This window comes from Spermophilus citellus, assembly GCF_964194105.1.
Source record: "Spermophilus citellus genome assembly, chromosome: 17".
In the NCBI taxonomy this organism is placed as follows: domain Eukaryota; kingdom Metazoa; phylum Chordata; class Mammalia; order Rodentia; family Sciuridae; genus Spermophilus; species Spermophilus citellus.
The window spans coordinates 25,611,460-25,629,654 of NC_138199.1; the positions used below are offsets into that span (position 1 = coordinate 25,611,460).

An 18,195-nucleotide genomic window follows, 5' to 3' on the forward strand; every position below is an offset into this window, starting at 1 on the left:
TTTGCCCTTATTGATTCTTCAATGACTGTATTTTGAATAGAACGTTTTACATATTTTATACACTTCCTAAAGATGAATTACTGGGTCAAAGAATATGAACATTTTTATAGCTCTTTACAGTTTATCAGAACAAGTTTTGAAAGATAATATCAGTTTACACTGTCATGGAAAAGTTAATAAACTTCAGGACCTCCATGGTTGTTATTAGCATTTCTTCAATTTCAAGTACAATTGAACACTTTTTCATGTTTCTGTACTAATTTTACATGTTTTATGTGAATTATAATGTCTTAAAAAGTTAAGTAAAATATTTTCTCCCTTTACATGGTTAAAGAACTGTGTTGTCTTCTCACCCACTGAATATTACCTTTCTGCCCTACCTGATTTCCTCTCCATGTAGATTCTGTCCATCATGCTGTATTCCTCAAAAAAGGAGATCAGCACTCTGGCTGAACATGGAGAACTTGAACTGGATGAGCGAGGGGACCAAGAGGAAGAGGTGGAACGACCAGTCAGTAGTCCTGGAGACCCAGATCAGAAAAAGCTAGACCCTCTGGAAGGCCTGGATGAGCCCACCAGAATATGTTTCTTGGTATGTTCTTGGGTTATTGTGAAGATGGAGCATGGCTTTGGAGGTGTGGGTTCTTTTTGGTACAGGCTAAGCTTTAGACTAAACATGAAATGCTTCAGTCTCATGTCCTGAGAATTCACTTGTTAAAGACTCAGTCTACATGTTATGCAGAATTGATCCAGAAAAATGGAAAAGTGCCAAAGAAATAGTTTTAAATGTTTTTAGTCGTGGACCCAAAAGCTGTCAATCCTCTCTCCCATAAAATACATATTCAATTTTACATATGCTTATAAAACTTTGCATGTTATTTCCAGAATAAATAAAGCCCTAAGGCCTATCTATGAACTCCCAAATGATAGTCTCTTTCCCCTTCTCAGAAATACTCTTACTTTCCCACATTAACTACTTTTGTTTGGAATGATGTGAAATGAGTGGAACTTGGACTTCAGAGAGTCTAACTATATGAAGAGTAAGCAGAGAGTGCAGAATATATACCAGAAAAACAGTGTTTAAAAAAATCTCAAAAGAAAGTATAGTTGGGGCTGGGGTTGTGGCTCAGTGGTAGAGCACTTGCCTAGCATGTGTGAGGCACTGCATTCGATTATTAGCACAGCATATAAATAAATAAAAATAAAGGTCCATTAACAATTAAAAAATAAAAAATAAATAAAGTATAGTGCTTAGGTTTGTGTGCTGGTTGTCAAACCTGAGTATGGGACAGCTACAGAGAAGCTGGCAGGGAATGACGAATATTAACTATTAGAATTGTGTGTTTTGTTGTCGTCATCTTTTCTTTGAATTTATAATAGTAATGTAAATTTTATAGTTCGTGTTTTAATGCTTTATAATTTTATGTGCTTTTTAAAATTACCTATATAATATTCTTCAATCATAACCTGTAGTAACTTTTGAGATATGGTTTTTATCCCTTCTAACTTCAGATTCTCACTAATGTGTTGAAACACTGCTCATCATTTCTCTTTTGCTTCCTCCTATGCCTTTAGATGGCTCATGATGCCCTCAATGCCCCTCTGCACATTCTCCGGGCCATATTTGAGCTGCAAATGAAAAAGACCGATTCTTTCTTCCTGGAAGTTCAGAAGAGGTAAGGGACATTTAATTGCACCACAGTGTGCCAAGTGAGACAGCAAGTGAGGGTAGGAGGATGAGCCAGCTGCTAGTGGGATCCAGAAAGAAGCCCTACCAGGCCAGGCTCAGGAAGGATGCTGGGTTGTAGTTCTTTTTGGAGTCACATGAAAGGTAACTGTGCTGCACTGCATGGATCACCAAGAAGTATGTGGTTGGCTTTCTTGGAAAAGGATACCTATGCAGTCTGCCTCTTAGAGCAAACCCATTTTATGGATGCAGTCACTGGGCTGTCTCTCATATGTGACCCCAATGAGCAGACAGTACAGAGGAGGCATTTTTGCTCAAAAGGGGTTTTTTTGGTTTTGGATTTGGTTTTTCACCATTATAAATTATTTTCCTGGCTTTGTCTCAATAGTGATTATGTGATTAATAATATTCCTTTCTCTTGGCCAAGAGGTTCAGAGGTTGTTCATGGGCTTAGCTCATCAATTTGCTTAGAACTTCATGTATCTGCAATCTGATCTCCTCCTCTATCTCCAGATCCTAATTTTAACTTCTTGAGTGTGTGTGTGTGTGTGTGTGTGTGTATGTACACACATGCACATGCATACATATGTGGTCCTAAAAATGAATCCCAGGGCCTCACTCATGCTAGGCAAGCACTCTACCACTGGGCTGCACCCCCACCCCTTTGACTTCTTATTCTAATTTATCATAAATTCTAATTTAATTTTTTATTCATGTTTCTATTCTATCATATATCTCTTTTTTATATATTGCCTTAAGTCCTTTGTGAGATGAAGCAGAGGCTGTGAGACGATGACTGTCAAGGATAGTTGAAGCTGCTATAACTTAAAAAGCAGGAATATTACAGATCAAGACAAATAGAATTTTTATTTCATGTAACAGTCCAGGGTTGGTGACAGTTCTGCCCCATAAAGTAATCTAGTGATCCCAAGGGTGTTATCCTCATGTGTGTAATCAAAGCTAGCTCATTCTCACCATCTCTGGGTCCATTTCAGAGGAAAGATAAGAGGGAGAGAGAGGAGCACATCTTTAGTCCAATTGTTTGAGGGTAGTCTCTGTATGGGGCACAATACCTCACTCACCTCCAGTTGGCAAGAATCTAGTTGCATGTACATCAAGCTGCTGGGGCTGGACACCATGCCTCTAGCCGGGTGACTGGGTCTCCTGCTAGAATTTCAGGGAACCTTGTTTCTAAAAGAGAAACAGAATAGATCCTGAAGGACAGTTTTTATCCTCTACACACATGAATGAATAAATGCTGTGACTCCAATATATAGAATATAGAGAGTAATACTGTAATTGCATACTTACCGGAAAATAGTCCTGATAACATTCTGACAAATTTGATTACAGGTGAAACGCTTGTCTTTGTACATTTGATGTACCCAACTTTATGTATTTTTCCCTTCAGGTTTGATGGAGATGAGCTCACCACAGATGAAAGGATACGGTCTCTGGCTCAGAGGTGGCAGCCCAGTAGAAGTTTGAGACTGGAAGAGCAGAGCGCCAAAGCTATGGATACAGACATGATTATCTTGCCATGCTTGGTATGTCACTCACCTTGGGAACAAAGTGTCTGCACCCCCCTCCCCCACTGTGAAAAGGCCAGACCTTTGTAACAGTGGTCTTGGCTTTGTAGTCCTGGCCTGCACGCTGCAACCAAGCCACTGCTGAATCAAACCCTGTGACCCAGAAGCTGATCTCCAGCACGGAGAGCGAGCTACAGCAGAGCTACGCCAAGCAGCGCCGTAGCAAGAGTGCTGCCCTTCTGCACAAGGAGCTGAACTGCAAGAGCAAGAGGGCTGTCCGGGACTACCTCTTCCGAGTGAATGAAGCCACAGCTGTCCTCTATGCCCGCCATGTACTTGCCTCCCTACTAGCCAAGTGGCCCGGGCATGTGCCAGTGAGCGAGGACATCCTGGAGCTAAGTGGTCCTGCACACATGACCTATATTTTGGATATGTTCATGCAGCTGGAGGAAAAACACCAGTGGGAGAAGGTAGTTAAACATATTAAGCTTATGCACTCATCCTCCAGGCTCTGCCCTTTCCTCCCTATCTCAGTGGCCCCTGTCTCAGTTTGGATAGGCTTCTGGAGTTAGTTCCTGACAGATATGAAGCAGCAAAGGTAGAGTCACTGTTGATTCTCCCATAGATTGACTTGGAGCAGAGTTTACGATCTAGCACAGACTTGATGTTCAGGGAATGTTGGCAATAGTGGTCCCATGAAACCTGCCTGGGTTCTGCCTCTGTTGTTTACACCTACACATCATACAACTCTCCTAGGTAGTCTTTGTTTTTTCTTGTCCCAGAGTCTCACATAATACAAAGTCCAGAGGACAGGGTTAGTGAGGACTCTCTGGTAGCCTGTTTCCATGATACAGGAAGATAGAGGTTTTTGTCTTTTGTTTTAAAGCATCATTTCTAGAATGTCAACTCAGGTCAGATGCTCTGTTCATACCTGTGTTACATCATGACCCCAGATATCGTAGGTGGAGATCAAGCCAGAGCGGCTTTGTCAAGACTCCTGGCCTCTGGGTAGCAGAGCTGGAGTCTCACCAGGGTCTCTGCCATTCTCTGAAGTCCAATTCTCTAATCTTAACTTTCAAGCTGAAGGCCATTTTCTGTTGTTTTTAAACTAAGTCTTCAATTTGTTTTTTTAAAGTAATGCTGAGTGAGAAGCCTCTCTTCCACTTCGTACTACCTAGAAGCAGAGGACCCAACATAGCAGAAGACACCCTGGCCTAGAACTCAGCAGCCCTGGCTACTTCTTTCAGCTGAGTCAGAAAGTTTTGTCACCATCTTTCCATTTCAAGTGCAGAAATCTCAAGTCACATTTAGTACTTTTCCATTCTATCCCCCTGGCCTACATGCATGTGGTGTCTTCTAACCCTTAGTTCATCCATCTAAGAATACCACCAGTTTCTAAGTCTCTTCTAGGTCATCTGCCAGTGACACAGCCCTGGAGATACTTGCAGTTCTCTAGTTATATTTATTTTCTGGATACAAGGGAACTATTATGCCCCTAATAGTCCTTCTCTTGGACATGTCCTTCCTCCATTCATATCCTATGGAGCTCCTCACTCTATACTTCATCCTGGCCATTAATCACTGTGTGCTGGAATTACTTAACCAGAGGTTCCTCTACCTGCTCAGCTAGTATCTCTTTGGGGGCCAGGATCATCTCTGATTGGTTTTATTAGTTCTTTCAGCCTTCTTAGAAGTAGCATTATTCTGAAAAGACTTCAGTATTTTGATTTACAGCAGAGACCTGGTTGAATTAGAAGTGGCCAATGGGTTGGTTTTTGCGGGGAAAGGGTGGCAGAGACTTGTTTTGGATCCAGGATGATGCTAAAACCTTTGAGTGGACCTTGGGCCAAGGTAGGCTCTCCCTCCTTCCTCCTGAGGCCATTGGAAGGTCCTGCCCTTACTTGCCTTGTGTCCCACCAGATCCTACAGAAGGTGCTGCAGGGCTGCCGAGAGAACATGCTGGGGACCATGGCCCTGGCTGCCTGCCAGTTCATGGAGGAGCCAGGAATGGAGGTGCAAGTGAGGGAATCGAAACACCCCTATAACAACAACACCAGCTTTGAGGTATGGCCTGAGCAGTTCCCTCACGTCCTCCCTCACTAGCTCTTCCCTTCATAGCCCTAACAAAGAAAGTGCTTCCTTCTGCACCCTGCTGTCTCTTCTCTGAAGCTAAGTCTCCCTTCTCCTCACCTTCCTTGTCTTAGTAGGGGGAAAATGGCCCCCTGGCTCCAGGAGGGAGTTTACTTTTTCCCACACAAGCTCCTCAGAGTAAATCCTTGGCTTCTGGTGGCAGTGAGTGTGTGGCTCTAGTTTAGCCTTGCTCTTCGACTGTCTCCTGGAGACCTGGCCACACCTTAGTGACTCCAGCCCCATTTTTAATTACCACAACCAAAAAGCCTCATCTTTTCCACCCTTAATTTGTATCTAAACAGAGAGAGAGGAATTTGGATGAACCAGGGGTGGGGCAGCCTCAATTATTCTCAACAATAGCACGTGCCATTTTTCAGCCCTTTAGAAATGCTGGAGTTGGCAAGACCTAAGCTTCTGAGTGGAAAGCACCCTACAGCAACAGGGTGGGTGCCGAAAGCTGGTTTAAAACTCACTTGCTGCTCAGCTGAGATGTTGTTTTGTCCACCTCACCCTCTCCGTCCAAGCTTCTTCTTTATTGGGCTCCATTCCCATTCCCCAGACCTCACAGAATCTCTGATCAGCCACCAAGTCGTGCCCCAAAGAGTATCATACTGTCTTCCCTGTCTCCCCCCAACTGTCTTCTCCTTCTGTGGGGTTCCTGCTGCTGCTCCTTCCTGACTCCCCACCTCTGGTCTGGCCCCAGCCCAGCCTGTCTCTAAACAGTTGTAAAGTGACCCTTCCTTAGTCAAGACCAAGACTTTCTCCTTTCTAAGGCACGCCCTGCTGTCCAAAGAGAGCCTGAAGACGCCAGACCTTTCCAGTGCTGCTCCTTTCCTGAAGACTCCCCAGTGTGTTCATGTGCCCCTTTCTCCTGATAAGTTTCTCCTTTGTGTTTGTTTTTCACAACAATCTGACCACCCCTACACTGGACCCTTTTCTGCCTGTCCTGCTGTGCCCTACCCTGCACCACACAGTGGTCTTTGTGTTCTCCATGTCCCAGCTGGACTGAGAGCCCTGGAGGGCAGGACTCTGGCTTACTCATTCTCATACCCCCAGTTGCAGTGACAGTCACAGTGGTACCCAGTGGTCAGTAGTTTTTTTTTTTTTTTTTTTTTTTTTTTTTTTTTTTTAAAGAGAGAGTGAGAGGAGGGGGGAGAGAGAGAGAGAGAGAGAGAGAGAATTTTTAATATTTATTTTTTTAGTTCTCGGCGGACACAACATCCTTGTTCGTATGTGGTGCTGAGGATCGAACCGGGCCGCACGCATGCCAGGCGAGCGCGCTACCACTTGAGCCACATCCCCAGCCCCCCAGTGGTCAGTAGTGATGGAAGCATTCTTTGTCACTCCTCCCTAGGATAAAGTTCACATTCCTGGTGCAATCTACCTCTCAATCAAATTTGACCCTCAATGCAACACAGAGGAAGGCTGTGACGAATTAGCCATGTCTAGCAGCAGTGACTTTCAACAGGATCGACATAATTTCAGCGGGTCTCAACAGAAATGGAAAGATTTTGAGCTTCCAGGTAGTAAAAAAAATACTCTTCACATGAAGGCTTTAAATGTAATACTGAGAAGGGAAATTATTGGAGGATTTCAAATTGAACTTAATACATTCATTCGAAACACCTCAGTTTCCATTCCCTGTTGCTCCTGTTTCCTGATGTATCTTTGATTCTTTGTGACCCAGGAGATACTCTGTACTACCGATTTACCTCTGACATGAGCAACACTGAGTGGGGCTACAAATTCACCGTGACGGCTGGACACCTAGGGCGATTCCAGACAGGTGTGAGCTCTACTCTTTCCGTTCGTATGATTTGCTGGCCAGGACTTTCTGTAGCTGTTAGTGGCATCATGAACTTTAAAGCACGTACTTTTCTCTAAGGCTTCCCAAAGGTATCTCACAAACTTCATGCCTGCCTTTCTTAGATATGATATGTTTAGCTAGTTGTAAACGTGAATGGTCAGATAAAAGAGCCATCTGTTGGGACCAAAATAAGACTCTGGTTCCCTTGGAATTGCCAAGACATTTTGTAAAAAATGATAAAATGAGAATGTTGTTCCTGTTTTTCCTGTTATTTTTACAAAAAGCTTAGTTTCAGCTAAAATTTTAATGATCACAATTATTTTATCCTATTTATTAAAACCTGTGCAGTTTATAAAATATTATTTTTATAAACTGCTGTTTATAAAATGTATAATTCTTAATGTACTTAATTGTTAGAGTTGGTTTTTAAAATATTTGTGTTTTGGGGGATTGGCCAGGGTTCGAGATTTTGAAGCAGATGCTGTCAGAAGAAACGGTCGTGCCTCATCTCCCATTGGGCAAAATTTGGGAATGGCTGGTGGGCGTTGCTTGTCGCCAAACTGGTCACCAGCGACTAAAAGCCATCCACTTACTTCTGAGGATTGTGCACTGTTGCACCCACAGGTAGGCTCCGAGTCATTTGTTGGCCATATGGATTGCAGATGTCTCCCCCCACCCTATGGCTTGCTTTTTTCTCTCTGTTGGTAGTGTCTTGATAAAAAGGTTTATGTAATTTTAATGTCTTCCATTTCATCTATCATTTCCGTTAGTGCTTTGTGTATCCTGTTTAAATAATTTTTGCCATACTTAAAGGTCATGAAGATATCTCATATGTTACCTTCTAGAAGCTTGTTTTTCCTTGCATACTTTGCTCTATAGTCCACCATACAGGTCTCCACTTGTTCTTCAGAGACCACTTTTTCCCTCACCCACTTGCAGCACTACCCTTGTCCATACATGCATATGTCTGTTTCTGTTCACTCTTGTTTCTTTGGTCTTTTGGCTATCCATCTGCCAGTATCACACTGTTTAGATTATAGCTTTATAATAGAGATAACAGAGTTACATATATAAGAGTATAAATCCTTCGCTTAGTTCATCTTCATGATTATCTTGAGTTTTTTGGTAGTAGGGATTGAACCCAGGGGGAGTTAACCACTTAGCCACATCCCCCGCCTTTTTCTTTTCTTTCTTTTTTTTTTTTTTTTTTTTTTTGAGACAAGGCTTTGCTGAATTTCTGAGGCTGACTTTGAACTTGTGATTCTCCTACCTCAGCCTCCTGAGCCACTGGGATTACAGGTGTGTGCCACCATGCCCAACTGTCTTGGATATTTTTTTTTAATATTTATTTTTTAGTTGTAGTTGGACACGATATCTTTATTTTATTTATATGTGGTGCTGAGGATTGAACCCAGGGCCCCGCACGTACTAGACAAGCACTCTACTGCTGAGCCACAACCCCAGCCCCTATCTTAGGTATTTTTAACCTTGTGCACTTCATTTTACAATCAGTTTGTTAATTTCTTCATGTGCTTCCATACCTGCATATACACACACATACACACACACACACATACACACACACGCACGCACGCACGCACGAGCACGCACGCACATTTTCACACATTCATACTTATCTCACCTAAGGAAATTTTTTTTTTTTTTTTTTTTTTTTTTTGCAGTACTAAGATTGAACTCAGAGCTTTCACATGTGAGGCAAGCACTCTATCATTGAGCTATACCTCAAAGCACCCTAATAAGATATTGATGGACTCTGTAGATCAATTTGAGGAGAATCAAGTCCTCTAATCCACAACCATTATATCTTCCGCCATACTTAGTTCTTCATAATATATCATAGTTTTCTTTTTTTAATATTTATTTTTTAGTTGAACACAATATCTTTATTTATTTATTTTTATGTGGTGCTGAGGATCAAACCTAGGACCTCACATGTACTAGGCAAGTGCTCTACCGCTGAGCCACAACTCCAGCCCCTCATAGTTTTCTATGTAGACAACTTGCATAACATTTTTTTAAAATTTATTTCTAGGGTTTAATGTTTTTGATGCTATTATAATTAATAATTTAAACTTATTTTTGTTTTTGCTGAAATATGCATATCTCAGCAAAAGACTAAACAAATTGATATATATTTATATATTGCCCTAATATCTAGTAACCTTGATAAATTTTATGTTTGTTCTTTTTTTGTGGTACTGGAGATTGAACTGAGGGGCACTCCACCACTGAGCTACTTTCCCAGCCCTGTTTGGTTTTTATTTTGAGACAGGATCTTGCTAAGTTGTCCAGACTGTCCTAGACTTACAATCCTCTTGCCTGTGCCACCATACCCAGTTTAAATTTTTTTATTCTAAGAGTGAGTGTACATGTAGATAAAACATTGCTCAGTCATATTGTGTACATTTTATATTTAATTCTTAGAAACAGTTTTTTGCCTTTTACACTAGCTGGTACCCCCAATATAATGTTGAATAGAAGTAGGAATTGCAGGCATTATTTACCTTATTCTTCCTCTCACAAGAAAGGTGATGGACCCCCATCTGTTAGGAATTCCATTTTCCTGCATCTTTCTGTCATTTTTAAGGCATATAGACATATAGAATGCTAGCCAAAATAGGCTGATGATATTTGGAATAAAAGGTTGTCTTCTGTTGTCATATAGAGTTGCTGTTTCAAAAAAACTTTATTCCCGCTGAGGTTGTAGTCCAGTGATAGAGTGCTTGCCTCGCATGCATGAGGCACTGGGTTCAATCCTTAGCACCACATAAAAGTAAATAAAAATAAAGATATTGTATCCATCTACAGCTAAACAAAATTAGAAAAAAAAAAAAAAACTTTATTCACTGGACAGGGTGACACATACCTGTAATGTTACTCAGGAGACTGAGACAAGAGGATCACAAGTTTGAAACCAGCCTCAGCAACTTAGTGAGACCCTAAGCAATTTAGTGAGACCCTGTCTCAAAATAAAATTTTAAAAGGCTGGGGATGTAGTTTAGTGGCAGAGCGTTTACATAGCATGCATAAGGCCCTGGGTTCAATTCCCAGTATCACCAATAAATAAATAAAGGCTCTCCAATTCAGGTAAGAGAAATGACAGCTCATGAAGTCAGCCATAGGGTGGTGTCAGGGAGGGAGAGAGTGAAAGCTAGACATGGTTGCTGTTACCTCCATGTCCTCATATGCAGGCATCAAAGTTCTCTTAGCCCCATGTGGACTTCCAATGAGAGCTATTTGGGTGAATATATCTGTAGTCTGCAGTCTGGCAGAACCGTAGTTTGCAGGTCTTTGCCAATTTTCTTCCAATGGAGACACTCCTACACTCCTCGAGGGAGCTCCCAAGATACCTTGCCATTGGGGCTGGGGATGTGGCTCAAGCGGTAGCGCGCTCGCCTGGCATGCGTGCGGCCCGGGTTCGATCCTCAGCACCACATACAAACAAAGATGTTGCATCTGCCGAGAACTAGAAAAGAAATAAATATTAAAAAAATTCTCTCTCTCTCTCCTCTCTCTAAAAAAAAAAAAAAAAAAAAAGAGTTTCTTCTTAAAAAAAAAAAAGATACCTTGCCACCTTAGAAAGTTAGAGATATGCTGGCCTGTGAGCTTGGCCTAGAGGCCAAACCAGAGAGGTACCCCTAGGGGAGGGAGGCCAGACTAGTTGGATGCCTTTGTCTCACATTCCTAGTGCTTTCCTAAAAATTAGCTGGAAAGTGTCTCTATAAAGTCTGGGATGTGACTCAGAGGAAAAACAATTATCTAACATGCTTGAGGCCCTGGGTTCAATCCTCATGCTGTAACAACAGCAAAAAAAGGAAAAGACACTGTCTGTATAAATCAAATTAAATTGCATTTTCCTGGGGCTGGGGATGTGGCTCAAGCGGTAGCGCGCTCGCCTTTCATGCGTGCGGCCCGGGTTCGATCCTCAGCACCACATACCAACAAAGATGTTGTGTCCGCCGAGTACTAAAAAATAAATATTAAAAAAAAAAATTCTCTCTCTCTCTCTCTCTCTCTCTCTCTCTCTCTCTCTCTCTCTCCTCTCTCACTCTCTCTTTAAAAAAAAAAATTGCATTTTCCTGTTTGCTTATTCCTCTGAGGGAAAACTGTTGATTTAAGATACCACTTAAGTGGACAGAATTCTTTTTCAAGTCATAAGAGAAAAGGCAAAATCATTACGTGTGTGTGTGTGTGTGTGTGTGTGTGTGAGAGAGAGAGAGAGAAAGAGAGAGAGAGAGAGATATCATATAGTAAGCCCCAGAATATTACTGATTTTCTGCTTTTCCTTCTCTGAAGAATGCTGAGCTAGAATCACAGCACACCCACCACTGAAACACAGGCCCTGGATTCTATTCTCCACAGGGGTCTGAAAAGGACTCTGCTTTTCTTAGGCGCTCTCTGGTTGAGCAACCTTGCAAGCAAATTTTCTGTGTTTTACAAGCCTTGCATCAAAATAATGGTTGCTGTCATGATATTTTAAGTAGTTCTGTTTTTCACTTTTAAATTATCTTTTGTGAGTGTGGTGTTACATCTTGCTTTCTTTCACTTAACATTTGTCTTCAGATTTTCCCACTGTCATTGGAAAGTCTTCCCTATAGTCATTTTTAAAGATGCACACACACACACAAAAAAAAATCAATAAGAGAGCTCATGTATAATGGCATAATTTGGCGTGAACATACTTTATATACAGAATTACGAAAAATTGTGCTGTGAATGGATAATTATGGATGTAATGCATTCCACTATTGTCATGTATGTAAGAAATTTTAAAAACAAACAAAAAAAAAAGATGCACAATATAATTCTAGTCAACATACTTCAGGCTCTCCTGTTGCCTTGGGGTCGGTTTTAAGTTCTTTGCTTTTCCCTCTTTGCTGTTGGTGGCAGCTATTTTGGAGGGAGTGTGGGTGGGACTGATTTATGATAGCTGTACCAGGAGTGGGAGAAAGGGTCTGAGCCGCAGTTGCCACCAGCTGTCCACTGTGGTTTGCCTGGTCTTCAGTTATCCAACCCTGTTTTGGACTCCCCCTGCAGTGATCTCTGTGACCTTGCACTGTTGAAGCCACTGTGGCAACTCTTTACCCACATGGAGTACAGCCTGTTTGAGGATGTGACCCAACCTGGCATCCTCCTCCCCCTGCATCGTGCCCTCACTGAGCTCTTCTTTGTCACCGAGAACCGCGCCCAGGTGAGGGTCCTGCCCACCTCTAGCCCCAAGGCCTAGGCAGGGAGGATGGTGCGCCATGTGTTTTTCCCCCTCTACTACTCAGGGCAGGACTCGGGCCATAGCTCAATTCTGGGCCACCGGCTGTCTGGCAGGCCTGTACAGGGAGGCCAGCTTGGCCCTCAGTCTGGGCCCTCTCCTCTCCCTAGCCCTGGGAAGCCCTCAGGTCAGCACTGGATTGCTTATTTTGTCTGGCCTAAAGCCAAAGCGGGAGGGAGGGGTACCGCCTTGGACCAGCCCTTGACAACAAGGGAGTTTTGGAAAATCAAACTAATGGAGTGGGTTCCTCTTCCTCCTCTTCTCTCTTCCCCTGGGCACAATAGATTCATTGAATGTGCAAGATGAAAGGGCCTTTCAGACGCCTTTACCTCTCCCCCTCAGTCAGAAGAGACTGACCTGAGGAGGGGGATCCCTGCCTCAGGGCAGGACTAGCCCTGGAACCAGCCCCTGGCCTCTCCAGTCAGTTTCTTTCCGTGGCTCTAGAGCAAGTGGGACTTCTGTTTCTTGGGTGGGCTTTCCCTTCATCTGGTCATGCTGCCCTTGCTCACTGGCCGTGCTTTCTCCACAGGAGCTTGGCTTGCTGCAGGAGTACCTGCTGGCCTTAACCACGGATGATCACCTTCTCCGCTGTGCAGCACAGGTACCTCCTTTCCCCTAGCAGAGCTGTCCCTGAGGCCGTGTCCCTGTGGTGGACATCATGATCCTACCATTGCCAGGGCAGACTGTGGTGCCCTAGGCAACAACTACTAACTTCCTGCAATTTACAGAGCTTGGTTCCAATTCAGTCCCTTCCCTCTGGTGCTCAGAGAGAGCAGGCGAGCCCCATTTATCAGTGTCACTTGTATTAAACTGTAGGGTCAGAAGACACTAGCAAGAATTTGTGTCTTTAAAACCAAAACAACTAGTGCCTTAAATTTAGTTTGGCTGATCCCTGAAGTTTCCACACAGTCAGATTTCAGATATTTTTGGATGTACTTTGCTTCCCTCATAGGAAAACTCTTCTTCCGACAGCTGTTTAGACTCAGGACCCCTCACACTTTTAAATTGTTGAGGATCCCAGAAAGTATGCATCATATACATTACTATATATTCTTAGAAATTAGATATTTAAATCTAGAAATTAAAATCAAAATTTAAACATTTATCAATTAATTTTTTAAATAATGGAAAACACATTTCATATTAATATGAGTGACTTGTGAAAAACAACTCATATTTCAATACTCTGGTTTGTTTTCTTTGAGACAGATTCTTGGTTGGTCTCAAACTCCTGTGCTCAAAAGATCCTCCCACCTCAGCCTCCCAAATAGTCGGGACTCCACGTTAGGCTAACCATCATGCCCATCTTACAAAATAATTACTGAGAAGGATGGCAGTGTGTTCCATTTTTGCAGATCTCTTTAATGTCTGGCAGCTGGATTCTCTTCTGTAGCTGCTCTCAGTCTGCCATATTTTCACAGTTTAGCTGCTGGAAAACGGCACTATGTGCTCACAAGACAGTGAAACGTGACCTTCATTACCCCAGAGGGGGCTCTGGGAATTCCCCAGCCTCAGGCTGCTCATGAGAACCTTGGACTTACAGACTGTGACCCACCCCCATAGCAGACAGGCAGGACACAGAAGCTCACAGGTCACACCTGGGTGGGCATACAGCTAAAATTCCTAGCCAGAGCAAGTAAGAGCTCTATCCCTTGAGAGTCCTCTCTGCACACAGTCTTCCCAAAAGAAAGGGTGTCCCTGATCAATGCAGTTTAGGAATGGCAACTCTGAAGCTGGAATTGCCTCAGCAAAGACTGAAGAGTCTGTGAGCATCACCTGCGGTTTGTAAACAGAGTAAAAATTGCTTCCCTCCTAACAGCCACCTGCCAACATTGCTGCCACCATGCTTGGTTTCATGACACAGTATAAGGAGTTTTGGTAGTTGACAGTTTGGGTGCTAGAAACTCAACATGGCAGCTTTCCTATGTGCCTGGCTCTGGTACCTGCCCTTTATCCAGTCTCCATTGCCTCCTTGCCCTCCTTGACCCTCCCACAGCTCATTTAGTTTGTCACCAGTGGTCTTTGGCCTGTCCCCCTATTCCCTCCTCCACCTCCACTCTCCCGCTGCCCTCAGCTTGAAGGACAGACTTGACCTGCCTTCCAGGGCATCTGCCTTCCCAACACTGTTTTTTGGACCCCTATGGGGTTCCCTGACCCTGGCTACTCACTTCTCATGTGTGTCGTGTCCTTCCTCTTCTGCACCTTTGTGCTGTTTTTCCACAAAATACACCTCTCACTCTAGCCTGTAGTCCTCCAGGTGACAGGGGCCACATCTGGCTCACCTCAGGAACCTATCCCTACTTCCTCAGTGCTCAGCTGAGGGTCTTGTTCATCAGCATTCAGTGGATGAGTAAGTGAATGACCCTGGACCCTGGTGACAACTCTCTCCCTCCACAGGCTTTGCAGAACATCGCTGCTATCAGCCTGGCCATCAACTACCCAAACAAGGCCACCCGCCTCTGGAACGTCGAGTGTTAGCTTCCATGTGATATGCATGGGTCTCACTAACCTGTCCACAGGGGTTTAGAGCAGACATCCAGCCTCATTCAGGAAAACTCACATGGCCTCAACGCCCAGCTTTCCTCAAGCTCACTTCAGATGCCAGGCAGCCTCATCTCCGAGAACTCCCTGCGTGCAGGCTCGGTGTGTACACAGGCCATTGCACATGAGAACAAGCAACACAGGGCAGAGTGACTTGAGGAAGGGCAGGCAGGGGGCCCTTGGGAAGGCTGTTGAGAGACCAGCCTCCTCCAGGGGCTGTCTGTACAGAAGCTGATGGCATGGGAAGGCCTGGAAGCAGCCTCTCTGGAAAGGTTCTATCTCTGCTGAGCTGGAGCCGCCCGTACTCATCATAAGGGGAAGGCACCAGCCGCCCAGAGCCACCCTCACAGTGAGACTGCAGCAGTGGCAGCTTGGCTGGGAGCCCCCCTTGCTTTTTCTTCTTGAGACTCAGAAATCAAAACCACAACTGGCACGAGCCCTGCCACCACCAATCCCCGAGCATTCCGAACAGAACAGGACCCATTGTCCTAGATCCTGCACTCCCAGCTGTCCCGGAGGATTCCCCAGTGAAAACAAGTGCCCTTGGGAACAGCTAGCAGGCCACCTTGCACGTCCGCCCCATACCGGCTCCCAGCACTTCAGATTTTTTCAGTTGGTTGTTCTGACGTGTTTTAGTTTCCATCTCGCGTTTTCAGAACAGAACTATACTGACTAACCGAGAGGGCCCCTAGGGAATGAACTGGGGCTTGGTGGCTCAGGGGACAAGTTGGTGTGCGTGAAAGTAGCAGAGCTGGAGGAATCCTCTAGCCTCGGTACCTGCAGGCTTGCAGTGCTTCAAAGGAGGTCTTATTTTAGGAGAAATGATTTTATTTCTGCTTGATGGTCATGGTAGTCCGTCACGTCTGCCACCGGTGGGGCCCTGCATGGTTGCTTGGCTGTCACTTGTCTAGCAATAACTACATTGGTTCTAATGAATGCTCTTCTACAATTTTATTTTTATGGTTTTAGCTTTGCCCTGAAGTGCTAATTATTCTCTTTCCAGAGCCACACTTTAGAGTGTGAAGCTGGATTGGCATGTGGGTCATGGACCAGCCTCAGTGGCACTTGCAGGAGTGAAGAATGCCTGAGGTGGCTATCATTCAAAGACAGGTGTCTGGGTTAGAGGCACATCACCACACAAGGCCGAACCAAGGAAGGGCCAAACATGACCAATTGTATTCACCATGGCGCACTGTGCCCCTTGGCCTCAATCTACAGAGGCAGATCCTTGCAGCCGTGGGAGCAACTTCCTGCAAGGGCACTTTTGCTTCTGGCTGAGAAGACCAAGATGCATTGACCTTCCCATCCTATAATTAGTTTCTCAGCCGAGCCCCAGGGTACAGGGAAAATGGTCAGAGAGTGGGAGGTGCTGGGTTTCAGATGGGACAGGAAGAAAGGCAGCAGTGACCTAAGGTGCACTGCCTTAATGTTGGGGGTGGGGCCTGGCCTGGTTCCCCCACAGCTGGGATGTAGAGTTCTATCCCCATAGGTTCAGTGGAAACCCCTTGCTCACCTTTTGCTCTTTACCAAACCAACCTTGCTCTGTGAGCTTCCTGAACACCAGAGAAGACCCATGGTCCATGCCACTCTCACCCAAAAAGGTCTCAATACGGAGAAGTTTCCAGAGAGGGCAATCAAAGATCAAGTCTCAGTGCTTGGAGGAGAGGCCCCACTGTGGGCTCAGACTCAATGAAGGACAGCCTGGAAAATAGACAAGAAGATGGGGCCACCCATACCCCTCCACACCTTGGACTGACCTGAGTTAAGCTGGGCAGATGGGAAGGGCAGGGCAGAGTTGCTCCCTCAGCAGTGCCCACCAGCTTTACTCCACCCTCCCACCAGGAAGAGCAATTGTAAATAAACGCTGGACTCCTCAGAGCTTCTCTCTGTTCGCCACCCTTGCTGTTTGGGTCTCTCTGTACTTCATTTGCATAGAACAAGCCTAAGTTTTCCCTTCACACACAACTGCTGCCATCTGGCAGGGCCTTTCCTGGCCTGGCCTGACCTAGCCTCCCTACAGACCATCGCTGCCTCTGCTTCTGATCACCAGGTGGCGCCGTTGAGCCATACCCCACTTTCCTGGTCCCCAACCCAGAGCAGCAGAATTCCAAAGGACTTCCATCAAGGCCAACATCCCTGTGACCCTTTTTAAGAAGCAAGACTGTTGGAATGAGATAAAACTGGCAGGAATATGGTGTCGTGGAAACATGTGCCTAATCTATAAAGAAATTCTGTTCTAAATCATATATTGTACAGACACTGTTCCTAATGAGAGGAGTGACTTATTTTCATCATCGTTTTTAATTTGTTTTCTTACAGGTTTACGATTTTGAATTTTTCTTATTTGGTTGAAAGAAAGAATTTTGATTATATCAGCTGAGTGAGTTCAGCCTATAAAAAGGATGTTAAGTTGTGGATAAAATATGCAAATGAAGAGAAATATATTGTACAAATTCTATATAAAAAAGTACAACTGTGTGTGATTCTTTTCCCTCTCATTTCTGTTTCTCTTTTGAAGATTATACTTAAGAGTTTCTACCAAACCCAAACAGATGGGATATATAGAATCTCATGACTTTGGGTTTGAAAGGAATCAGGAAAGCTCTTTGGCCTCATCATCTCAGTGTCTCTGGAATCCAACAGCCCCCTCTGCCACATGACTAGGGTGGATGCAATCAGGACCACCTTCTCCCTCCCTCCCTCATACCTTCCAAGGGCTTGGATTCACTTCAGACTAACCCTCCTTTTCAGGGCTCCTGAGGTCTCTGCACACAAATGGTGTCCTGAGTGTATTCCCCAGCAAGATTTCTCAATCTGATCCCACTGTCCTTCACCCCTCCTGTGGCTCGAAAGACACAGGCTGGGAGGGGGAATGAAGAGGAAGGCAGGGATCAGGTCCCAGGACCAGCTACTGTCCTAGAAGTCATTTCCCTCTTGCTGGCCTCTGAACCCATCTTCTGACAACCGAGGGCTGATTGTTTGCAGCCCTTGGGTCTCACGCTTCTTCCTCATATCTTTGTTTTGCCACATACTGCACTGCCTGTTTCTCAGACATTCCCCAGGGCCAAGAGCTGTCTTGCAAGTTAGAGGAGAGTGCCTTTTTTATGGGAGATGGACTTAGCTAGCTATTGAGGCCCATTTGTTCTAGCCCTACAAGCTTGACACATAACCCTAAAGCCCCAATCTCTTCTGGGGAGTCCCTACCATTACTGAG

The 18,195-nt window shown here is 44.5% G+C and overlaps 1 protein-coding gene across 4 annotated transcripts in view; it reads left to right on the forward strand.

The window, feature by feature from the left end:
- The window catches only part of ZZEF1 (zinc finger ZZ-type and EF-hand domain containing 1), a 152,737-nt gene that overhangs the window by 98,434 nt on the left and 36,108 nt on the right, over positions 1-18,195 (forward strand). For 3 of the 4 annotated variants that reach the window (XM_081270831.1, XM_081270830.1, XM_081270833.1), the window contains 10 exons: positions 401-592; positions 1,576-1,676; positions 3,099-3,234; positions 3,327-3,686; positions 5,137-5,280; positions 6,701-6,869; positions 7,034-7,132; positions 7,612-7,777; positions 12,212-12,365; positions 12,970-13,041. In XM_081270831.1, coding sequence (XP_081126957.1) covers positions 401-592; positions 1,576-1,676; positions 3,099-3,234; positions 3,327-3,686; positions 5,137-5,280; positions 6,701-6,869; positions 7,034-7,132; positions 7,612-7,777; positions 12,212-12,365; positions 12,970-13,041 — 1,593 coding nt within the window. Of the gene's footprint in view, positions 1-400; positions 593-1,575; positions 1,677-3,098; positions 3,235-3,326; positions 3,687-5,136; positions 5,281-6,700; positions 6,870-7,033; positions 7,133-7,611; positions 7,778-12,211; positions 12,366-12,969; positions 13,042-14,837; positions 17,460-18,195 lie in introns of those variants that run through there. The other variant, XM_081270832.1, reaches the window with a different exon arrangement.